The sequence below is a fragment of the Thermobia domestica genome, chromosome 2, assembly GCF_964235325.1.
Source record: "Thermobia domestica chromosome 2, izTheDome1.hap1.1, whole genome shotgun sequence".
NCBI lineage: Eukaryota > Metazoa > Arthropoda > Insecta > Zygentoma > Lepismatidae > Thermobia > Thermobia domestica.
This window is the reverse complement of record NC_137455.1, coordinates 73,852,571-73,879,288: the sequence shown is the minus strand read 5'-3', so window position 1 is coordinate 73,879,288 and position 26,718 is coordinate 73,852,571. Positions and strand designations below refer to the sequence as shown.

At 39.6% G+C, this 26,718-nt stretch overlaps 1 protein-coding gene across 7 annotated transcripts in view; it reads right to left on the bottom strand.

The window, feature by feature from the left end:
• Positions 1 to 17,891: 17,891 nt before the first annotated feature.
• Positions 17,892 to 26,718, bottom strand: part of LOC145672778 (SUN domain-containing ossification factor) — a 161,028-nt gene continuing 152,201 nt past the window's right edge. For 6 of the 7 annotated variants that reach the window (XM_081741943.1, XM_081741947.1, XM_081741953.1 and 3 more), the window contains one exon: positions 17,892 to 19,833. In XM_081741943.1, the coding sequence (XP_081598069.1) occupies positions 18,848 to 19,833 (986 nt within the window). In that variant the 3' untranslated portion in view covers positions 17,892 to 18,847. Of the gene's footprint in view, positions 19,834 to 20,995; positions 21,030 to 26,718 lie in introns of all 7 variants that reach the window. The other variant, XM_081741969.1, reaches the window with a different exon arrangement.

Genomic DNA, 26,718 nt, shown 5'->3' with positions numbered 1-26,718 from the left:
AAAAATCCCGTACCTCACCCCTTGTCGTTTTTACACATGAAGAACATATGGAAGAATTCGTCATCAACGAACGGGTGTGCGTGTGATGAAGTGGTTTTTGGACAAACTAACGTGTGAAGTGTCGTGTTTTAGTGTGTGTGCCTTGCACAGTAGTGATATACACGCCTCGTTTAGAGGCAACTGTAAACAATGGCCGCCGCTTCGGGCGGGAATGGTGTAACTCTTGATTCCACTACTTCACTTCCGACGACAATACCGATTCCACCTTTAGCAAACCTGCACCAACCTCCTAGCCCCGCTATGGAAGTTACAGTTATTACCGACTCACCTAACCCCCCGCCAGTCGAACTCACCTACAAACCACACCATATACGTTATATACATTACATCCCAAGATCCCGCCAAGCCTGTGGGCAAAACTCATCCCATAGCTCTGGGACGGGCATTATTTTAGGCAAATGTGGCTGGAATACAGCATTTCGACACCATTGGGCGAAATTTAATTAAAGCCAATGCCAATGCCGTCACCAATGCCAATGCTTTATTGAACCATGAGTTACTGACACAACTAGGATGGAAAGCATATGTCCCCCGTTATGCCGTTACCTCCATGGGTGTGATTAAGAGTGTCCCCACGGACATCACTATGACGGATCTTATGGCGGACATCCAGTGTGGTGGAGCAAAGATTACTCATGCCAGACGCATCGAACGTCAAGTGGGATCTCAACAATCTGCACCTGCTTCTTCTGCTACAGCAGCCTTCACATCGGCGTCTTGCCCAACAACTACCCTCCCCTCGGCTCAATCTTCTACCCGAACTCCCACCACTACGGTCGCTTTAACGTTTGGCAGTCAAATTCTATCATTGGAATGTACTCTATACTACTATCGGTTCAAGGTCACCCCGTATGTTCCTCTGACTAAGCTGTGTCGTAATTGCCTTCGATACGGACATTTAGCCAGGTCGTGCAAATCAACCAATAGATGTCGCCACTGTGGCCAATCCCACGCCTCTGACAAGTGCACCAACACGGTGGTGTATCTTTATTGCGGTGCTGCACACTCTGGTGATGACCCAACTTGCCCAGAACGGAAGCACCAACAACGCCTACAGGAACTCATGGTCAAATAAAAAATATCCTATAATGAAGCTCGCCGTATGCTCCCACGGCACACCTCTTATGCCCAAATGGCACAAGGGGCTCCTACCTCGGATGTTGCTTCTAGTGCACCACCTCGCTCTCCAACTTTTCACTCACCTGCTCCTAGACAACCATCGACTTCTCCCAGACGATTATTTTCTTCAGCGACCTCTTCTACAATAGCTGCAGGACGCGTCACTTCCATGGGCATCCTTCCAGATGTACCGTCTTCCAAAAGACGCAAGGGTCTTTCCTTCTCCGCAGCCTTGTCTCCTCCGCGACAAAGCGAAGCATCTCAAGAACAAGTGCCACTTATAGAACTTGCACGTACGGAGCGCTCTCCTCGTTTGGATTCTACACCTTCTACACTTATTACTACGAACCATTATAAAGCCATTCGCAATGTCCTTTTCCAACAACTAGTTACTACGAATCTTCTTACTGATGCCGATTTACAACCAGCATTGACCACCATATATCATATTCTAGGATGGCCAGACAAAAACTGATTAAAATATTACAATGGAACATTCGGCAGGCACGAGAAAAAATTGCGGCTTTACGGCGTCTGTGCTCTATGTATTAACCCACAGTCATTATGCTTCAAGAAGTTTGATCCTTCCAGAAATTCCACCTTACGTTACCTGGTTACAACATTATACAGGAGAATCGCCAGGATTGTTACGGCGGTATAGCCTTGGGGATCCGAAGAGGATTGTCATATACGTCGCTTACGGGGTTTCCCCGACCACCTTCTTTGTTCAACCAAATCCAGGGAGTTCGCATTGGTGCGATCAATTTCCTGAATATGTATGCACCACCTGACCACCCTCTTCCAGCGCCATACTGGATCCAACTGTTCGAGAAATTCCCAAGGAACACTATCATTGGTGGCGATCCCAACACCAGAAGCCTTCTGTCGGATGAGATCACTAACGACGCGGGTACGGAGCTGGTTATTGCCTTAAACCTTAGTTCTTACTTAATAGCAAATGACGGTACCTATACCCGTTTGCTCTCACTGCATGAACGGCCCAGCGCTCCTGATATCACACTCCTCAGCCCGCAACTGTACCTGGTTCATACATGGCAGGTCCATGGCTATACCTACGGCAGTGATCACTTCTCTATCCTCTTGTCTATTCACCTGGCACAAGATCTTTACCAACCGCTCGATATAGAACACCTGCTACCGAATGCCATGTCTCATGTACCTCGTCAATTTCAGACAACTACGTACGCTCAAAAGATCCAAGAACCGGAACGAGAATCCAGCTCCTTTTCCACAGACCGCTAGGAGTTTGCAGGTTGCAATTACCTCCGCAGCGCGAGCTGCGTCTACGATCCCGACGTCTTCGTCGTCTCCGGCTCATACACGCCGTACGCCTCATCGTGATCCACCTTGGTGGGATGTCGAATGTCAACGCCAATGCAATTATCGGCGACGCTGCCAACAAGAGTACCTCCGTCTTCGAACTATAGACTCTTATATCCAATACAAGGAAGCACATGCCCACTTTCGCCGGCTCCAACAAACCAAGAAAAAGAACCATTGGGTGCAGTTTTGTCAACGCCTTACATTATCTACTACTCCTCGACAGTTATGGTACTATATCAAGACTAAAATGCATGGGAACTCGTCACATCTCTTCCATTCGACTCTAACGCCGGACTGACTGGACGCCTTTCATGCGATGGTTACGCCGGTTACTCCTCTACCAGATCGTGCCTTCCACCAGTTACGCCTATTTCCATCTGTTGAGGACCATTCCATCTTGCGTCCCATCACATCTCCAGAACTACATCGGGCCCTTTCTACTGCGTCATCGACCACTCCTGGATATAACATCACCTATCAATACCTTCAAGCTCTTCCTGCTACAGGATTGGATCGACTTTTACAATTATATAACAACGTTGTTCGCACCTCCCACGTTCCGCTTACTTGGAAACACTTAGTCATATCCGTTCCAAAGCCTCATGTGCCCTCTGGGGACCCAGCTAGTTATCGACCCATCACTTTACTTCCCTGTATTTCTAAATTATTCGAGAAAATCCTGCTTCAGCGCTTACTGTGGTGGACTGAATATTACAACATTTTTCTTCCGGCCCTAGATGGCTTCCGTCAAGCACGTAGTACATATGATGCTCTCACCAGCCTTGTCACGGATATCTGGTCCACTTTCCAAAGACGAGAATATCTTTTGGCAGTACATATTGATTTAGCGCGTGCATACGATAGTGTCCCATTGGATGTCCTCATTCAAGAACTCTCTGCTCTCCACGTTCCAGCTGGGTATCTTCGGTTTTTTCACAACTGGCTTATTCACCGCCAGCTGTCCGTGAAGATTGGGCACCGTTATACTCAACCCCGGACAGTATCGCAAAGACTTCCACAAGGCTCGGCTCTTTGTCCCTTACTATTCAACCTCTTCACCGTCACCCTGCACAGAGAGTTACGAGTGCAACTACGTATTAATCAGTATGCGGATGATTTTTTATTGTATGTCCGCACTCCGACTGTGACACACGGAACTCGTATCCTTCAACACGCTCTCATCACCCTCAACACCTGGTGTAAAGACCATGAACTTACAGTTAACTGGACGAAAAGCAAGTATATTGTGTTCTCTCGCAAACGTCGCAACGTCTACGAACCTTTGCATCTTCCAGAGGTTACGCTTTCTCCGGAGACTCACATCACATACATTGGAATGACTCTGGATCATCGACTTCATTGGAATCTACAGCTTGCTTCGTTGGTTACCAAAGTGCAACCCGTCCTCAATTTACTTACAGGATTGAGTACCAAACAGTGGGGTATGGATATACGGGCCCAACTATGCATCTATCGTCAATGCCTGGAGGGAAAACTTTTTTACGGTAGTCCAGCCCTATCGCCCTTACCCCGAAGACTTAGTGCTACGTGCCTCCAGCTGCAAGCCAGGGGACTCCGTAATATATTCCGACAGCCTCGGACCGCAACGACCATGGCCCTTCTAGAAGAAGCAGGTATAATTCCATATCAAATCTATGCCTTCCATATAGATAAGGTATTCCTCTTGAAGCGTATGGCTATGACAACCTCGCCGATCATTCCCAAAACGCAATTATTATACTCCCGTAATCGCCAGAAACGCTTACCTTATCGCCACCAACTTCCTTGGACCTACTTTGCCTACGTCAAACTTCAACAATGGTGTAACTACATTCATCGAGGACCTACACTTCCTTATTATCAATCTCCCTACCAGCTCTCTTTAACTACCTGCCAGGTGGAATATCCTTTTTGTACGCCTCACGGACAACGCACCATTCCTACATTCCTGATAGCGTCTTTATGGGAGGACTACATTACTCAGCACCACCCAGAGTCTGTTTTATATATACAGACGCCTCTAAGCAGTACCGAGCAGGACGACCATATGTAGGTATTGGAGTCTACATTCCTCACATTAATATGAGCATAACCCAAGCATTACCTGGCTACACGTCTATCTTCCTTGGAGAAGCAATGGCGCTTCGAACTGCACTCCTCCATGTGCTTCGTCTACGCTTAATTAATACCTGCATATGTAGTGATAGTCAGAGTGTTCTTCGATGCCTCCAAACCAGCGGTCGCCAGCTGCAGGGCAATTGGATCTTCCGTAACATCTTTCAACAAGTACATCAACTACAAGAACGGGGATATCAGGTAACCTTTTTACACACTATAATATACCTAGCAATGAAACAGCTGATGAACTCAGTAAACGTGGGGCTTTCCTATAGCCTCTGAACCTCAAACTCCCGGCCAGTACCTTTCTACCACAATTAGAAGAGCAAAGACACCGAGAGTGGTATAATTTTCAACGCCAGACACGAGGAGGACCAGGTAAATATTACTGGCAGATTGAACCATCTCCTACTACCCGTAAATGGCCATATTCCTCCTCCTGGACACATGCACATCATATTTTATATAGTCGCCTACGGCTACATATGACCCAAACTCCCTTACAGAAGCACCGCCATGGCCTTCGGGATACTCCTCTCTGTTATTGCCTACAGGAGCTTGGCACCCTAGAACATCTCACTTATTTTTGTCCTTTTACGACACGTTATCGTCCTGTCTTTCTTAGCTCCCTGTACGCTCTACTTGGTTGTGGACCTTTTCCTATCAGCACCATACTATCGCTGAAAAATACTACTGTTATCTATCATCTCCTACAGCTTTTCCTCCTCAACCACCTTGACCTCTAATTTGCGTCCTGTGGTCCCAGTAAAATACATCTACGCCATGCCACTAATCTAACCTCGTTGTAGCAAGCATACCCACGAGAGAGAGAAAACATATGGAAACATGTTTCAGCCTTGTACGATAACAGAGGGGCCAAGCTGCCTTAAAAAGTTACTAGATCTAGTATTTTTTGGGACGTGATTTAGTAACTTTTTACAGACAGAATTTTTTTCCATTACTCGAGAACAAATCAACATATTTAGATGTGATTCCCATTTTTGGCAATGATACATCCAATAGATTGTGTCCAAACATGGTGACCTCCAGGTCAAAAGGTCAAATATTTAAACTCGAATAACTCGTAAACGAAGCAACGCATTGAAGTACTGTTTCCACATTTAGTAACAGGTCATCAACTACTACATGTCCCAAAAGTGCTTACTATCGAGGTCAAAGGTAAAAAATGTTTAAACCCTAGTAACTCGTAAACGAAGCAACATATTGAGGTGCTGTTTCCATTTAGCAATAGGTCATCTAGTACTACATGACGCAAAAGTACTGACCATCGAGGTAAAAGGTCAAATATTTAAACTCGAATAACTCATAAACGAAGCAACATATTGAGATAGGGTTTGCATCTTTGGCATGTTCGTAGTCTTATGTAATTTCTGTTATGTTACATAGGAGTTGGAGAATGTACTCATAGTTTTATGTAACTCTTGCTATGTTAAAATAGGGGCGGAAAAATAAGCCAAACTCTTTTATTAGCTCTGCTAGATATTCGTAGTCTTATGTAATTTCTGCTATGTTGCATAGGGGTTGGAAAATGCATTCATAGTCTTTTATTAGCTCTGCTATGTTAAACTAGGGGTTGAAAAAGTGGTTATAAAAGAGAACGAATACACCCCCACTATTCTCTGCTTCGTGTTCATAGTCTTATGTATTCTCTACTATGTTATATAAGGGTTGAAAAAAGTGCTCATAAAACAGAACGAACACATCCCTAAAAAAGTGTTCATAAAAGGGAACGAGTACACCCCTAAAAAGGGTCGTAAAAGGAAACGAATAACCCCTATAGTAGAGGACTCATTTTCTCGACTCGTACCTTGATCATGACATCGTGTATCAGGCGGCATAGGAAAGTCGTTCTCTATCAGTCGGGACTGACGAAATGGGTGTGAGCTCAGTGGCATAGAACTGCCATTTTCCTACTACTGATGAAGGATGATGAAAATAAGTTATAAAAGAACTGGTGGAAAATAAATGTGGGAATCTATGGGAGAACCCCGAAAAAACCACTAGCACGATGTTGTCCACCACAAACTCACATGACGTGACTCTTGGAACTAGAGTGAGCGCTTTACCACTGAGCCACCGTGCTCCCTACGACTATCTCAGAAAGGAAAAAGAAGTATAGAAGTCAGGTCGTATTACGTATGGAGACAATAAAACTTGAAATAACAATATTTTTTGTCAATAACATCAGATATACCTTTCCTAATGTTGAGCTACACATTGTAACATATTGCCAGATGCAGTCGGAAATAATCCCAGTATTCCATGATATGAGCATGAAAAAGTCCCAGTCCTTTCGACGTATTTCCCGCTCTTGAACCATGGAAGTCCAAAGATGTTCTATGGGGTTAAGATCAGGAGATTTGGGAGGCCAATCTAGCAGATCAGTTCAGGGTGATCATCGAACCATTCCGTTGTCTGTCTTGATGCATGTATAGCACTATTGTCGTGCTTAAAAATGAATTTATCTTTTCCGGGAAACGCCTCTGAAGAGATGTTTGTAGGGTGTTCTGTAGTAATTGAATGTAGGTTGCACTGGCCATCCTTCCCGAATCTGGCACGAGTTCGCCAGCACCTGCGGCTGCCATATAACCCAAAAATTGAGCTGAATCTCGGCCAGAGTGAGAAGTTTGAATTACGTGCAACAACTGATATCGTGTTCCACGTGGTCAATATAATATTACTCTTCAGCGTTGGTCAGAACAGAATACCTTCCGTCGGAAAAGTCCTAATATCCTTGGGGAGTTTTCACATGCAACTGAGCCCATTCCAGACGCCTTCCCTTGTGCTCTTCTGTTAAAATGGTTTTCTTTATGGGACATGCACAGTTGATTCCAGCAGATTTGATTCGTTGTCGAATTGTTTCGTGTGAACAACCATACTTTACTGCTTTATTCCTCAAAATAGACCGATGACAAGAAAAGCTGATTTGGCATCTGCATCCTGTTGCACAGACGTTTCTTGCTGGCGGCCACTTTGACGTCTTGACTTTTCCTAATCCATATCTCCTTGCTCTGCATAACAATTCATCCATTTACCAATTGTTCGAGGAACGCCATGAAGATCTCGAGCAATGTCCGATAATGCTTCACCATTTTTTGCGTTACCGATATTACCTCGCTGAGCAGCGATCACTTCTACATTGCACCGAATTCGTGACATGTTTTTAAATGTCTTGTGAGTACGCCACAGAACCTTTCTGTACAATGAACCTGACAGGAATGTTGTCCGCAAGGTTAGACCTATGTGTATATTTTGCAGAAATAAATAAATAATAGAACAATTATTTGGTCTAGGAATTAATTCGTGCGGGTGGACAAGAGATGGCGCAACGAACGGAGCGTCCCACAGTTCCGTGTATCCACACATGTGTTGCAAACCCCTGTCATCGCGTATCGTTCCTAGTATAGGGCAGTGGATTAAAGCGTCAACAACACCAGTTTGTAGTTAAGTGAACATGGCGCAATTTGTGCCTGATAAAGTGTTTTTGCGGGGTGTCTTGCTGCATTACTTTAACATGCAGAAAAGTGCGACTGAAAGTCATCGTATTTTGGTGGAAGTGTATGGTGACCATGCTCTAGCTGAGCGAACGTGTCAGAAGTGGTTTGCACGGTTTAGAAGTGGTGATTTCGGCTTGGCAGACCAAGAGCGAGCTGGACAGTCAAAAGAATTTCAAGACGAAGAATTGACAGCATTGCTCGAGCAGGATTCGTGTCAAACACAGGAACAACTTGCAGCAGCATTAGGCGTTGATCAAACAACAGTCTCCAAACGCTTGAAAGCCATGGGAATGATTCAAAAGATGTCACATTGGGTTCCACATGAATTGAAAGACAGAGACGTTGAAAGACGAAAAACCATTTGCGAATTGCTGCTTCAACGACAGAGCAGAAAGGGGTTTCTGCATCGAATTATTACGGGTGATGAGAAGTGGATCCATTACGAGGTTTGGGTACAAAACCTCGCGGCCAGAACCTCGCGGACCAAAACCTCGCCTCCCAAAACCTCGCGACCCAAAATCTCGCCAGGTCGAAACCTCGCCTGGCCAAAACCTCGCCTCCCAAAACCTCGCCGGGCCAAAACCCCGCCTGGCCAAAACCTCGCCGCCCAAAACGTCGCGGGCCAAAATCTCGCGGGGCCAAAACCTCGCCTGGCCAAAACCTCGCCACCCAAAACCTCGCGGGCCAAAACCTCGCGCCCCAAAATATCGCCATACCCAAAATCTCGCCTGACCAAAATGTAAATGTTCCAACAGATGATAAGGATGACGGTATAAAAGACGCTGTTTCAGAAGAAGTATCACGGGTATTTGACCAAGTCCCGCAATACCATATGAAAATTCTATTTCTGTATTAGAGGATTACAATGTGAAGGTAGGGCGACAGGATGTTTTTAAACTGGTTATAGGGAAAGAAAGTCTGCATAAGGAAAGTAATGACAACTAACGAGGTTAGTTTCGTGAACTTTAGAACATCCAAAAACTTAAAATTTTAACAAAAATCTAATAATATTTATGAAAATATGAAACAATATATGAGTTTTTACGAAGTCCCTTGATTATGTCCTATAGGTTAAAGGAGACGTAGATGACAAGGATGAAGGAAATGATCGAATAAAGAAAATGGGAGGAAACGGGAATAACCCGAGAAAGCCCGATGTTTTGTATATTATTATTATTATTATTATTATTATTTGTAATGTGGAATTGAATATTAGGAAACACATTGGGTTAATTTTAAAGAAAAGTTTCATTCGCGGCAAGGTTTTGGCACGGCGAGGTTTTGGCCCGGCGAGATTTTGTCCCGCGAGGTTTTGGGCGGCGAGGTTTTGGCCACGCGAGGTTTTGGGCGGCGAGGTTTTGGCCACGCGAGGTTTTGGCCTGGCGAGATTTTGTCCCGCGAGGTTTTGGGCAGCGAGGTTTTGGCCCGGCGAGATTTTGTCCCGCGAGGTTTTGGGCGGCGAGGTTTCGGCCACGCGAGGTTTTGGCCCGGCGAGATTTTGTCCCGCGAGGTTTTGGCCGGCGAGATTCTGGGCGGCGATGTTTCGGCCGCGAGATTTTGTCCGTATACCCCATTACGAGAACCCTAAACGAAAAAAGGCCTGGGTGAAACCAAGTGAACCAGGTCCATCACAACCAAAACGAGATATTCACTGTGCAAAGGTTATGCTGTGCATATGGTGGGATATGAAAGGTGTGGTGTACTATGAGCTGCTGCAACCGGGTGAAATTATGAATGGAGAACGTTATCGACGACAATTAATGCGTTTGAAGCAAGCTCTGGCCAGAACACGACCAGAATGGGAGAACAGACATGATAAACTTATTGTTCAACATGATAACGCTCGCCCACATGTCGCAAAACCGGTCAAAACCTGTTTAGAAAATGTCGGATGGGAAGTTTTACCCCACCCGCCGTATTCACCAGACGTTGCTCCTTCGGACTACTACTTGTTCGATTGCATGAACAACGATTTGATTGGACAGCGGTTTACTTCTTCAGAAGATATCGAAACATGGGTCTCTGACTGGATCGCTTCCAAGGATGAGGACTTCTTTCGCCACGGAATCCGTACATTGCCTGACAGATGGGCGAAAGTGGTGGCTAGCGATGGACAATATTTTTCTGAAGGTATTTATGTATTTTGTGTTTGTACTACAGCTTCAATGTGTGCGTACCAACCGCACGAATTAATTCCTAGACCAAATAAATATGTTTTATTTTGTTGTGCGCATGCTATTAAGTTTATCTTCATCAGTGAATAAGATGTTTAGAGCTTAGCAAAAACAAATTTCGCTCCAAGTTGTCCTCTACAATGGTCCCACATTAATGCAATGCGACCATGTATGAATATGTGAACACGCGATAGAGTGTAACGTGTAACGGAACTTTGTGATCACTTTGAACGAAGTGAACGAATACGTGATAAAAAGGTGTATTATGCTTGCTGTAGCTAACTAGGAAAAGCTTTCATATGTGGGTGGTTGAATTTGCATGAAATTTGATGTGGAAATAATTGGGGTTTAGACACAGCACGCAAAACATTGGGTATGTTCGTGGAGTAGAACATAAAAAAGGACAGTGATTTAAAGTACGCCAAAGCAGTGCTAGAAATGCATTGATATACCGTATGAAGGTAAACAAGTAGCCATAACTCATGCGGTGGTCATGCATCGCTCCTAAGTGGGTCGTGTTAGAATCTCACTGTGGTCATTTATTATGATTTTTCATGGTAGTCGCGATTCAATTACTACATGGCATATTTTCACTTTTGTTCATAACGTTTATTTTTTTGGATTAATAACTCTTGACACATATCCTTTCAATCATCCTTATAAACTGACTAGTTTTTATTAATGTTCGTTGAATATAATTAAAATAACCTCTACCAAATGCAAATTATTCGTGCTGTTCTGAGAATATAAATTCACATGTTTGATGTATGTCAATAAAACTCTGCATCAGCTAGAAGTCATTGTAACTATATTAAATGAATATGAATACTCTTTTTAAATGTCTTTCTCTAAGCAAAAGGATGGAAAAGTATGTGTCAAGATGTATTCAAAAAGCTGAATGTTACACTCGAAAATGAAAACACAATACACATTTTTAAAAAAGAATACCAAGTCGTGATTTGAATACGAGATCTCTATGTAGTAATCTACTCCTAAATATGAGCTATTGCATCTAGCCCACTGTAAGGAGTTATACAAATCTATTTCTGACACCAACTTGCCGTACCTTGCCTTACTGTCATTTTTTGCATACTATCTACAACCGTATTTATAATCGTCACTTTTGTTTTCTTGATAAATTTCATCAAAATTGAACACACATGTGTATCCATTATCTTGTAAGTTATAAGAGACGAGAATATCACGAGAAAATGTGACAGCACCGATCAAATATGGAGTGTTAATTCCAAAGGATTCAGTATTTTACAATGGCTAACAAGGAGAAAGCAGACTTTGGTAAATGAACTTCGGGACCATCTTTCGCGAGATAGTAGTGCACATTTAAAGTGATAATATTACAAACTGGGAGAACACAATAGCGAAAAATGGCGTCTTAAAAGTTTCCGACTAGCCGCATATATGATACGACGCGTAAAATTACCAAGTGACGGCGTAGCAGAATGAGAAGCATCTACGGCACATGTGCAAAGGATCACGGGTTCGAAATCCGCTCGGGTCCATTTTGTTTTCGTTTTGTCTTTAACCAATAAAGTATCCATTTCCAACTACAAGTAAAATATTAATTTACAATATCTTTATAATACATAAAACAATAGAAATGTTCAAAGGTTTTGCAACTCTTTGCACGTGTTCTGAGGGACTCTTTGCACGTGTTCTGTAGATGCTCCTCACTGTCACTTGGTGACATTACGCGAAGTATCATATAGGCGGCGAATCAGAAAATTTAAGAAGTTTTACTCCGCTATTTTTGACTATTGCGCTCTCCGACTTTGCAATATTAACACTTTAAAAGTACACTACTACCTCGCGAAAGATGGTCCTAAAGTTCATTTACCAAAGTCTGCTTTCTCCTTGTAAGTCGCAATTTTAGTGTCTCCATGAGTAACGACCTGATTTTATACCTCTTTTTTCCTTTCTAGGATAGTTGTAGAGAGCACGGTAGCTCAGTGGTAGAGCGCTCACCTCCGGTTCCAAGGGTCACGTCATGTTTGTGGTGGACATCGCGCTAGTGGGTTTTTCGGAGTTCTCCCGTTGATTCCAACATTCTGTTCTACCAGTTCTTTCATAACTTTTCATCATCCTTCATCGCCTTCTTACCCTACCCTGGACAATTGTAGAGAATTAAAGTTTGATTTCATTGCTTAGCAACTGTAATCGGAAAAGAATATTTTCATTCGTTTTTCTTATATATTCAAGCATCTTGTTTCTTTCACAGCTCTGAGGCAAATTAAATTTTTTTTATGCTTATGGAAATTCCAGTAGAAATTTTGGTAAGAGTGAAGTTATATCTTTTGTTTTGTATTGTTTCTTTTTTTACATATTCTTCATTCGGGTATTTTATGATATTTTACACTTAAATAACGATTACATCAATGTCTCAAAGAGAAACGTTTATTTCATTATTTCCTGTTGATATTTCTAAACATGAGAAAAGAATTACCTCTTATGCTCATACAAATTTAGAGGAGCTTACTTATCTGTAATGTACTGCCGTTGTTTTATTCCTCTCAATAATCCAGAACAGAATTATTTCAACAGAACACAGTTATTCTCGTTACTTCTTTCATATATACTCACATTACTAGACATAGGTAACACACAGTTGCACTATTTTATTGTTTCTTTAAACAAGTCACGTAATGAACCTTAACTTTGGTTCAATAGAGCTCTAGATTTCGTACGCATTTTCATCTTGTTTTACAATTTCTACTTGTACTCAAAAAACAAAAATGGTACGCCATGAGCGAGAATTGATCCAGGGACCTCAAAATCTCCAGACCATCTTTCTATCTAATACTCCACGAGGAACGATAGGCAAAGGAAAACTGATTTGATACGAGACATACATTACCCTGTCCTGGTTGGTTCGATTCGCTCTCCTTGCTATGTGAGAATTTACACAGCTGATCCAGTCTTAGAACTTTACTAGTTATTTCGCCAATAAATTATTACCACCTTCAACGTTTCATACACAGTTCATAAAGCATTAAAGGAACGACAATATACAAATAGTGATCTAAATTACAACTGTAGTCACAAGAACTATTCTATTCAATGTCACCATCTTTATGTAGGAGGGGAAATAAAATTCATTAGTGCTACCAGCTAACAAATATTTATACTCAATTTCTTGTTATCCGGGTTCGATTCCCGGTGGGAGCTCATGTGGTTCGGATTCCACGTTAATCAGTAGGTCCACGTCTCATATAGCCTCGCTGCTGAACGGGACGTTAAACTCAACTCAATCAATTTCTTGTTATAAAATGATATTTGTTTTTGTAAATCCATATTATTATTACGTTCATTTGTAAACCTAAGAAGCATTTTTATCCCTTTTCTATTCCTATCAATAGCTTCGGCCATGTGCCTTTCTCTTTCCTTTTGTCGTTCTAAAAATAAAAAAATTACTATTTTCCTCGAAAACTACACTTGTGACTGTCTATAGTATAAAGCGTTGCCGCCAATAACACACTGTTTTTTCATTATAAAAGGACCGATAAACGTTATTCACCAGCTCATTGTCCACGGTTTGGTTTGCAAAAAATGAAAATATTTGTGAGGCTCACTTCAAAAATTAAGGAATTATTTGACAAAGTAAATATTGTGAAGAAATGGCGAACATTTTTTAACATATGGGATCAAGGTATTTTTTTCTAAAAAATGTTACACTTTCGGTAGTTTCGGTTCACATTAGGTTAGTTTGCTAGATTAGTGTAGGGGCCCAGCATAATTTTCGAAAAATGCAAGAATTTCACTTATTTCTACTAATATTAGGTTAGTTTACATTTGGTTAGGATAGGTTATGTTACGTCTAAGTATTTGCATATTTTATTTCTCCCGTATTTTTTTTTAACATACTTCTGCTAAACATTTACCGAAATTGTACAAATGTGGGGAATCGAATGTCATTTCACAAACACCCAAATAGACTCATGTGTTATGTGGGTATTGTATTGTCAATTATGAATTATGAAAGCATGGTGCACAACATTGAAAAATTCGAAATGTTTGCGGCCCATGGTTCTAGTGGACAGTAGAAGGAACTCCACTTAATAGCAGAAAGACTTGTAGTGTATCTGAATAACATTTCTTCAGAATTCTCTCATCAGTTATGACCGGTAGTGTATTTCGAAATGATATGAATGAAATTCAATTTCAGATTAAATTCTACACTTACAAGTATGGTCAATCAACATGTTCAAATGAAATTTCTCGTGAAGACAAATATTGGCTATACAGAAAGTGCATAACATATTGGCCTACTTATGCTCCCAATTCATTTGGAACTTTTTCCAATATGGAACGAAATCTTAATATTACTATCAGAGATCCAGAAAATGGCAAGAGCTTCCTCGTGGCTAATATTCTACTTAAAAAGTGCGGTTAGCGTATGTGGCAGGAGTAAATGTGGTTCGGATCCCATACGTTAAACTGCAGGTCATATGGCCTTGCTGTTGAAAGAGACGCTAACTTCAACCTCCAAAAATACCATTAAACCATAGTTTTCTTACCTGAAAATCCTAGATAAGAAAAAAAAATTATCTACGCCCATAACGCATTCTCCGAAAGAGAGTATGTACAATACAGCAATCCGCCGTGAGACTCCTGAATTTTTCTTTTTCATTTAGATCATCCTGTTGGAATATTCATAACGGTAGGAGAAACTCGAATTTCCGTGATAATTTAGTTCGCACTAGAGCCACAGTGGCGCTGCGGCGGTAAATTATTTCTAAGTTATAATCCCAGATTGTTTGGTATGCAGGAAAAAAAGTCATAAGTGTAACGAAACTTTCGTCGTATGTGCAAATAAGGACACTCCGATATTCAAGTCTATATAAAAAAAAAAAAAAATAGATGTAAAAGGACACGGTCGTAGAACTTGAAGCATTGATGAAAACGTGATAGAAAATGTGCGAAAATAATCGAACGACGTCCACAGACGCCAATTAAGAACGCAGTGAGAACTGGGATGTGTCTGAGGAAGGCTATGTTACATGGTCGAAACTAACACAGATATATACTCATATATTATATATATATATATATATATATATATATATATATATATATATATATATATATATATATATATATATATATATATATATATATATATATTTTCTATTACTATTAAAGATCTGGGAATGAAAAGAACGATACCACCGACTGCGCATGAAGGATACAAGGTACAAATTGTGCAGGAAACCAAGCCTAATGACCGACCAAAGCGCGACACCTTTTCAAATCGCTAGACCGAATAACGTGGCTGATGAAATCTTATTATATCGCACATTTTGTTTTCAAATGAGACCAAGTTCTACCCACCGGGTAATCGTCATATTGAGACATTTGTAGTTCAGAAAACCATATGTATTCGTAGAACAAATGAGACTCAAGAAAGTTCAGTATGGTTTTATAAACAATCATACACCCTCCATTCCAAAAGAAACCGAACGTTTAAAAAAAAAAAAAAAGCAATGTACATTTTGGAACAAATCATTTTTATTAATCAATGTATTCCCCTTCTGCATCGATACACATATTTGCACACTCCAACAAGTTGTCAAACGACTTCTCCATGTCCTTTATTGGAATGGTCTTTAGGACGGCGGTCGTCGCCTTCTCAATGGCATCAATCGATGCGTGCCACTTTCCTTTCATCGCCAAATGCAGTTTCGGGAACAGATAGAAATCGCACGGAGCGAGATCTGGTGAATAGGGCGGATGATGCAACCGAATAATGTGATTTTTGACCAAAAATTCAGTTACAAGTCGCGAACGATGTGATGGTGCATTATCGTCCAAAAGAGTCCAACTGCCGATTTCGCGATATTCGGGCCGAATACGACGAATTCTTGCCAGCAAACGCTTCATGACGCCCAAGTAAAACTCTCCAGTGACTGTCTGGCCGGGCTGAACAAATTCTTTGTGGATAATTCCTTTTGAATCGTAAAAACAAATCAGCATCACCTTAACTTTTGACTTCACCAAGCGACTTTGTTTGGGTGTTCCTTCATCCGGCGCTCTCCATTCAGCACTTTGCCGCTTTGTTTCGGGCTCATATTCAAAACACCACGTCTTGTCACCAGTTACAATCGATTTCAAGAAGTTTCGATCCTGCCGAGCACTTTTAACGATGTCTTTGCAATGCGCAATTCGATCAACTTTTTGGTCTTCGGTGAGTTTGTGTGGTACAAACCGCGAATTAACCTTCTTAAGGCCCAAAACTTCGGTCAAAATGCGGTATGCGGTTGTTTGAGGAATGCCTAATTCCATTTCAATAACTTTCACTGACGATTTTTTGTTATGTTTGATGAATTCACGCACTTTTTCGATGTTTTCTTCCGATAATCCGGTTCTGGGACGGCCTGATCTTTCGTCATCATCCAGCGTCTCTCTACCCGATTTGAATTGCCTGAACCACTCGTAAATTTGCGTACGGGATAGACACTCATCACCATATGCATTTGGTGCGTTTCACTAAAAGTTTTACCCAGTTTAACAAAACTCAATTGCAGCTCGTTGTTTGAAACTCATTTTCCGACCGATGTACACAACACACTGACAGTTGAAACGCAATAACTTTGTTGCCGTGCATCCAAATGTCATGACATTTATACCAGTTGTCAATGAGGGACTACGCCATCTACCGGTAAAATATTACAACAGATGGCACTAGTGGTACTATTTGTTTTCAAAAGTTTGGTTTCTTTTGGAATGGAGGGTGTATTGTGAGGCAGATTTTCTTTCAAGAGGATACTGTCACTAATAACACTTATTTGGATATGTCGGAGAACTTTGCTGTCCAACAGATAGCACACTTGCTTCCGACAATCCTTCAGTAGCATGATGCCCCACCACACTGAAATCTTCAAGGTCCGACATTTTGTAAACGGCACATTCTTCAATCGTTGAATTGCCGCCGTGAACCATTTCTTGGGCTCCACGTTCCTCCGACATTGCTTCAGTGGATTTTTCTTATGAGGGTACGTTAAGGAAAGTCAACACTACGAAAGCTTACGACATACTAGAAAATATTGCATAAGAAATGCCGTGAATTGCCACAACACATGGTAGAATTGACTAGAAGTTAAAAATTCTTCGTGCATAAAACACCCTCATATGCAAGGGTACTAAACCAAAATGTACTAATTTATTTTACACTAAAACTTAGATTTGATTTCATTTGGGTTTAACGTCCGTTCAGCAACGAGGCTATAGGAGACGTGGACCTACTGATTCACGTGGAATCCGAACCACATGAGCTCCACGGGGAATTGAACCTGGGTCTCCCACGCCAAAGGTGCGTACGCTAACCGTTTAGCCACGAAGGAGTTCTTGAATCAATCTGAATCGAGACCCACAATGTAATCAGTTTCATGTATAGTAATATTGGAATACAATCCCCCCACAAACACACACATTTTTTTTTTTAATTATGTTGGAGTCGCACGGTGGATACGCTGATATTGCCATCGAATAGATTCAACTAATTTTTCTAACATTTGCTTTTTTTTTTCTTTTCAGAAAGAAAAACTTGATTTACTAGGTATTTTTATTTATCACATTCATGACAGTCAGTAACAAGCTTCGTTCACAATATTACATTAAACAGTTTCATATAACTTAAACATAAAAACAAACATTTCGCTCATTCAATGTATTTGACAAAAACATACATACACACAATTACATCAATATCCATAACACTTCAAATAGAATTCATTTTCTCAGTCTTATTCATCTTGAGTGTAACAATTCTCCCATAATTCAACATCTGTCGATTTAGCAACAAGCCTAGAATTCAAAAGGTTTTTTATGGATAATTTTCATTTTTCTATTTTAACTATCATTTCTATTGATGGAGGATGGACATATGTTTTCATACTTCTAAAATGAACTTAACTGTTTCACGTTAACTTTATTTATTACATGTTTCGTTTAAATATATTATGTATGTATATATAGGTATCAATCTTAACTTTAGCTACAAATGGCATGGCAATCAATATCACAGCTCATTGTCTTTTTATTGTACATCTACTTTAATGATGGAAACGAGTTCTAACATGACTTAACAGACAAAAGGAATGCCTGTATGTATGCTTTATTATATTTTAGCGTGTTCTATTTTTAGCTCATTTTGCTTCAACTGAATAGTAACGGTCCACACAACGCTCAAGAAATAACAATACATTTACTCTTTTTCTCGCTCTCATTCACACACACACACACACACACACACAGTTCCATTCACACGCTTGGTTTTAAATAACTGCTGCTTCATAAATAATTCATAAAACAAACGTTCGAGCCAGCGGCCTAAAAATCAAGACGTTACACTGTAGTAACAATTAATTTAACATTTAATATGAATACTACTTAAAAATCCACTCAGAAATTCTTGTTTCTGCAAGCCGTTTTTCTTTCTTTATTATCTCCAGAAAGGTGTAGTTTATACACGGAATGAATGCCATACTTCAGAACAGATAATTAAAAAAATCTCCGTACAATTTTCTTTAATCCGCCGCCACTTTTTTCATTCTTTTTGTCCACTTGATTATTTTCACTTCTATCCGTCGAACTCTCGCCCCCAGAAGCACTTGTCCGTTTATCTACATTTCCGATTTCTCGTTCATTTGACGACCGCTGGCTGCTACCACTACCAAGCTGCTCGCTCACATGACTAGATTTCTCTACAGACGAAGCAGAAGCACCTTTCGAAGAATCTCGCTTAGGATAACGACTGGTATACCACTCCCAATTATCAGATTTTAGTTTTGCTGGTGGACTGGAACAAATATTGCTACTGTTTGACGGAGATTTGCTCTTTGAAGACAAAGAAATTAGCGGTGATGAGGTTCGTCTAGATTTCTGCCTATTTAAAGTAGGGATTATTCCATTTGTTTGTTGCGCCTGTAATTGTGTAGGAATAGACGGTTCTGACAGTTCCAACTTTGAACGTACACTACTAGCTTCTGAGGTTAGAAATGAGTCTCTATTAACAGTGACTGGCTGAGGGGATCCTCCTGGAGATGGTGAATCGAAAACTTCCTGAGCACTTTCACAAGTATTAGGTGACACTTCTTCTATATGACTGTGAAGCTGGAATCCAGTATTGGAAGTGGCTCCATGCCAAGTCCATCCGTTCCTTTCTTCTGTGTTGTTCACGAGTAAGGATGCTCTATCAGATCCCCACCATCTTTCCACGTCAGATGATGAAGCTCTTCTAGTTGGGAACTCATTGGAAGGTTTCCCTTCGATGCTACTGCTACCATTAGATGCTGATGCTTTAGAAGCAAGTATTAAGCTCGATGATGATCTTCGTACCTCCTTTTTCTTCTTCCGCCGTTTCTTCTCTGCTTTTGAAGCACCTGTTGCCTTTCCATTCTCTTCCGGTGGTAGTGGTGGTGGGGGTGGAGGTGCAACAGGAGGAGAAGGGACCTCAGGTTCCGTTATCAGCAACTCACGATACGTGCCTGAAAATAAAAGTATTAATATTATAACCCAACTATCTAAACACCCCTAAAATAATATTGAGACTAAAAAGAACAATTTCCTGGAGAAATCTGCAACAGGGTTGTTTCTTTCTTCTTAACTGTGAAGTTGAACTTACTTTATTAACAGACAAAGTAGATTATCATCAAGTTATTACAGATATATTCTAAATCAGATCTAAATTTCATTGATACCTTGTTTTATTCAAACACTGGAAATCTTTCCTTGAAGGAATTTAATAAAATTTCTTCCGAATTAATTTACCAAAAATCAATGGACTGATTATATTAGCTGCTAGACGAATGAATGTATTTTGTTAACAGGATTTTCCATATTAATTTTGAGCTTTTTCTGTTGCAGTTCTTTCCAAGATATTGAAGGCTCTTCACAAATGAGAAAATATTTAGTCTTCGCTTTACTGGTCATGAAGTTACAAAATGAAACTTGTTTTAAGGACTGTTCTTTACGATAATTTGGAATATATATTTTAAAAATCTATATATTTCAGTACATTTGTTTAACTAATTCGAAATAATATTATATCAGCAAAATTTCAATGTTTATAGAGTAAATTCTTTTGCACTTTCAGTATAAATTCCTTTAAAGTATGAAGCTCGGAATATGAAACTGCATACGAAACTGAATGCTAGTTTTTACTATTCAAAATCTAAATTTCCATCCGTAATTAATCTATCGTAAGGCAATCAATCTGCATAGCATTCTCACATGCAACAGGATGTATATATTAACCATGCACTTATATTTTCATTCGAATATGAAATTATCACTAAAAATTAATGTCTCGAAAACATTTTTCATATACTAGGTTTAGTTTTTAAGAATCCCACTTCAATCTTTTCCTACTTCATGACGATTTGAGTAAAGTAAATACTAATGTTGATAAATTATCCGATAGAGGTAAATAACATCATACTTTATTTATTCCAACTCAAGCATGTAAATATTATTATTCAGCCATTCCGAAAAAGAAAAAGAAAAAAAAAAGCCGAGAACGCTAATATTCCTAAACATGCAAAATATTAAAAGATTACAACAAATATCACTTAATGTTTTTTTGGCATAATATATTTGGAACTGGTTTATTAGTGAAATGTTAAAATTAATGGAATAAAGGTCTATTACCCTTCTATTATAGTAATATAGCTCCTAGGCCAAGCTTGAAAGAGAAATGTGTTTGAATTTAATTATATATGTTCATTACGGAAATTTTAAACGACGGAAATGTTTCAATCTCTTCTAATACACACAAAGGCTCATTACTACACCAGAAATTACATTCTTTCTTACAGTTTGTGCGCAGAAAGGCTTTAGAACTATGTAAAACTAATTAACTGTGTTTACCTGCCAATCACTAATTTCAGTTTTGGTTCGAAAGACTTTTTGAAGTAGCAAAAATTAATGTGAGAAAAGTTAAAACAAATAAAACTAAATCTGGTTAAGAAGAGTAAGAAGAAATTCCTAATAATTTTAGTATATTACAAGTTTTTTTAAGTTAGATTGTGGTCTGGCTTCTTTTCTCTCTCTCTCTTTTCTAATATATAGATAGCCCTGCACATTATCCACATTACGAACTAAGGCAGACAAAAGTTTTGAATTACTCTTATTAAATCACTTGTACATGTCATTCTATAATTACACGGTTTTCCTTTGTTTTACTTTATGTACATGTATTCACAATCCAACAAGATCTATAAAATATATAAACATCTATATATAAAACAGATTCCAACCATAAGCATATAAACTTCATCCGAATATCTTTCCAAACACCACAGACTATAACCTACATATTATCAGGCTACTGTTCTTTCATAGCACACGTAACCCAAACCTATAACAAGTTGCAACACTAAATCTTTAATACCCTCCAATGTTAACTAGAGAACCGAATTTCCTCTGCACACTTTCAGCCAGGATTTGTTTTGTGTTGAATCTTACTTTTGCATTGTTTTACCGTTTCACACAACTTAATGCTTCAGAAAGTTCATCGGACAAGAATGAAAATCAGAAACAGAAAATTAAGATTCGAAGAGCAAACGTAAGTTTTACATTTTTTTAAATACAGGCTTTTTATGCTTCTTTTATTATTATTGAAATACGCGGTTCATATTACAGGTATGTTTACAACAAACTCATTTTCTACAATCGAACGGAACTTCGGCTAGTTACGAACATCTTTGCAAGTATGTGTAACAGCTTGTTACAAAATAATAAATTACGTGGAAAATATTCGAAGCGAAAAACTGATGGATGGGTAAGCTTATATAACGCGGAATTAAATAACACAGACAATAGTGAATATTGTATATTACGGATAGTTAAATAGGCAGCATAAAGATAGCAGGACGTGACAGTCACCGAGAATACATGTAAGATCTCTCGAGTTTTAGTTGTTAAGTTTCTAGGAAAGACCGTGGCTAGGCCAAGACTATAAGGGGATAATATAAAGCAGAATTTTAGGAAGTTCGTAATAATTTTGCTTGGAACAATTGATCCAAGGTGAAAGTTCGTTTTTCTGTCGACAAACATTCGAATTTCTTATCAGGATCGCCACATTTGGATATCACATGGAAACTTATCCAGATTTAACAAAAACTAAATTATCAACTTGGTAGTCTAAACAATGACGCTCCTTCTTCGTGCCTTCTGTACGTATAAACGGTCGGGATGAAGGCGCTCTTCAGGACGACACACAAACGTTTTAGTATTGGCAGGTGAAAAGCTGGAATTTAGATTTGTCGCTCCAGAGTGCCACTATTCCATTGTTATCGTTCCAGTATTTTTTTTTTCAATTTTATTTTTTGCCCCAAAAGTTTATCTTTTTGTAATGTTCCTGCTTGAGGGAATGGTTTCTTTACCGCAAACTAGCTCCAAGACTATAGGTCTGAAGGCACTGGGGCACCATCCTATTTGATACCGATTGGTGCTAGCTCTTCCATAGTTCTATTAGTTCTTCCGGAGCGGTTCACGTTTATTCAGTTTGCTTGTTTTCCCAGTGAATTTGTCCTTAAGTTATTTTTGAATGCGTTTCCGTGTAACATTTACGCCACTTGATGACGTATCTTTCGGAAGTCTAACGCACTCCGTCCGTTTGGTCTCAGTGATTTTTCCTAGAGAATGACTCTTCTCTTAAAATAACAGCTTGAACATGTGCTTTGACTTTTAGATTTCTCTTTCGCATTCTATAATATTTGCATGTTTTTCATACTATTCAACTTGCTTCAGGCGAATGAAAACCGTTAAGATCGCATGTCATAAATTTCCATTCAATTCTGTCCATATTATATGATTGAATAACGCATACAGAACTGTTCGTTGATGAGAGAACTAGTCAAGGGTTCATACATACACCACTAGATGTCGTTGACACAATGCATCAAACAGACGTTGTCTGTTCATTAGGTATCTATTACCAAGAAGCTTTCCTCAATAAATTCGTCTCGATGTCACCAAGTCCACGAATTATCGTATACTTTTCGTATGAACAACGTTTATTTTAAAAAACGAGTCTAATAAACATGGTTCTACGTGAACACTGTCTTATTTGGAAAATTCTGAAAAATCAATGTGCTCAGACTTTTGACAATTATTGTATATATATATATTCGATGAATGGATTTTAAACATGTTTATAATATGAATATTTATTTTTAGTGCCTATTCTACGAAAACATTTTTACGTAGTATGTAAAAATGTTATGTTACGGGAACATCAAAAAGTAATGCATACCTTTTCTTTCCCCTCTTTCCACAGGATGCAAATAGTAGATTAAAGAGTAAGAGATAGGAGTTGGTGTGTTATACTGCAAAAGTCTTTCTGTTCCTGTCAATGTGTAAGATTTAGTAACGAGTCCACCACACAAGAGTAATATACAGAAAACATGCAAATGCAGTGACCAAAACATGAGGATAACTTATTAATACAGTGGGATATTAATCTTTTTTTGCCCGGGCTACGCGGCAAGGGTTAAAAAAAGGGACCAAATTAGTATGAAAGAAAATGTCAAATACATATCGGGATTGCCATTTGAACTGGAAACTAAGAATGGATTTAGTGAAAATAGATGGAGCAAACACATACGAAGTGAGAATGAGTTAAATATAAACACCAGAGAAGTTAAATATAAACACCAGAGAATTATAATGGGGGTTAGGCCATGATGGTGACAAAAACAAAAAATTGAGAGTTTGTTCGGTGGTTATCTCCGAGCAATGTTAGTAAGACTGCTGGTAAAGCAATGTCAGCTCGAAGTTGAACATGAGGATAATCATCAAGCAGATGTTTAATATTTTATCTACCTTCACAAAAGGTACACAATGGTGAGTCGTCGCCACGAAGTAGAAATCCAGATAAATGCGAATGTTCGATTCGAAGTAGACTTAGAATTAATTTTTCCTTTTGAGGAGATCTTCCGAGCTGGTCATCCAATCACGAAGTTTTGGTTTGAGTACATGCGATTTATTACTGACAACCTGAGCTTCCAGCACTGATGCAACTGAAGAGTGAATAACAAACGCAGATACGTGCTGTGTACAAAGAGACCGATCTCAATTCCTTTATGAGTAGCAACTTTCGCTTCACGGCCCTCTTCATTACCAGCTATGTCAAACCCAACTGTGTTGTACCTTACATCCGTGTTAACTGATGACATGACGGGATGGTTTGCCGGACGAAGGGTTGTTTACTTTGCACATCGAGGGAGCTACCTAAAGCACTATGAGTGGCACAACAGACTAAGGCCCTACATATAAGTTGTGCAAAAACTTTGCGTAAAGTTTATAAAACTAACCGTCACTATGTTGTAGAAATTATTTTTGTGGACGCTCTGTGTATTTTGGAAGGACGAAATTTATACTTAGTTTCCGCGACGCAAATAATTTCTTTCTTTGGTGGGAACTGTTTCTTTCCCACGCAATAGGACAAAGGAGTCTCCTCATCCACTCATATATATTTCACTGAATATGTTACTGAGCGACAAAGCTTTTCAGTGTTTCTTCCTCACTTATTAATATGCAAAGACTATGTTCTTAGTTATTTGGAACTGAATTAAGTGTATCTTCCAATCATTTATGGAAATACTGCGAGCCAGAGCAAACCAGGTGTCCAAACGCCTAATCGTCGCCAATCATATCTATCAGCCGGTTCGTTATCTGAACGTTCCCACAACCAACTTATCGCAATGACTTGTGCGTCGTGGCCAGTGGACTGAAAATTAACGTCAATTCTTTTGACATTCAATTTGCATGTACATATAGGTGATGCAACCCGATGGTATTTGAGAATGAACTGCCAACATTGACCAGTTGGTCGATCCGGCTCGGATCTCGAACGTTTCAGTTCGAGGAGTGTTACTCCGTATTTTGAAGCAGCAACCACGTACATTGCATTGGTCATCGCATTATGTTAAGGGGCATACGTTATTAGCCTGTCAAGGACCTAGTTATGGCTAGCCCCAAACCCAGGTTCGCATACCTAGTGCGTATCAGTTGTAAACGCGACCTCCAACATTCTCATTCTATTTTGACAACTGTTTACATTTTTTGCTGAAGCCTAACGTCAATTTTGTGGATTTGTGCAGCAGCTACAAACTACTTCGTGGGATTATCTCGGTGTCACTCCCACAGTGCTAATCCCCCGTGAGCATTAATGGTATAAGAAAAGCATCTATAGTGAAATCTCAATCATGATTATTTTCTTAATGATTTATATACGTAATATAAGAGCTATAGTGTAGTGAAAATGTGAAGTGTTAGTGCATTAGTGAAAATAATTATATATATTCAGTGTTGAGTGCTGTGAATCTATCTACTTTATTTTTTTAATAGTATTTTAATAAATAAGCACAGTGTCAGCTTACTCCATGTGTTTTCGTTACATGTATGAATGAATAGTGTGCTGTGGTCGGAGCCACCATCTGATCGTCCGTGAGCATTTCGAGACAAGACATCCGAACCTCTCGGTACCTAATGCTCATCCGAACCTCTCGGTACCTAATGCTCATCTCATTGAAACCGGCGGGCAATTTGGAAAATGATCTAATCTCCTTTTGGAAATGTCCCTTGGTGTCTTCACCAGGTTGAAAGTACTCATTGGTAAAACAGAAGGGGGGCAGATCCGAAAAGCGATTATAAAACTGTAACCAGCTCAGCAGTGAAAACTGAAGAAAATGCGTGTAACAAAGTCATAAGCGAGTATGAACAGATGTAGAAAAATACATAATTCAGCATCAGGATGTTTAGAACAGTCAGTGAAAAGAACAGTCAAGTCTTCAAACTTGTGTAAGAAGGATGGGAAGTCTTTTTGAAATTCGTGAGGACTGGTGAGTGATTTATTATATTAAACAGCAATTCAGAAATGGCAGGCAACTGCTTTAAACTTCATGCTAGAGACCGAGTAATTTGATAGTCTGTCACTTTGATGGAAGTGTGCTCAATATCACAAAAATGTCACGTTTTAGTGTCCTCTATAAAGGAGCAGCAGAGGGATGTACTGATTTTTGTGGGCAGCCAATACCATGACCTACAAATAATGTAAAAATGAAATTTGAGTTTTACGTCTGACAGTTATGCTGGTTAGGTTAAAGGAGACGATGATGAGAAATGAATGAAATGGTGAAATAAAGAAAGTGGGAGAAACGGGAGAACCCCTAGAAACCCACGCACATGGTGTTTGTCCACCATAAAGTTCACTTGGCGCGAGCTAGAAATAATGAAATTCACAAAGAAATTGTAGGAATCTTTTGAAAAAGCAGCCAGGTAAATCTTATCGATTCTCCTTGTTACAGTTGATATGCCCAATACAATGTTACCCCCAGTCAGAAGTATTGAGAAAATCAATTCGAAAT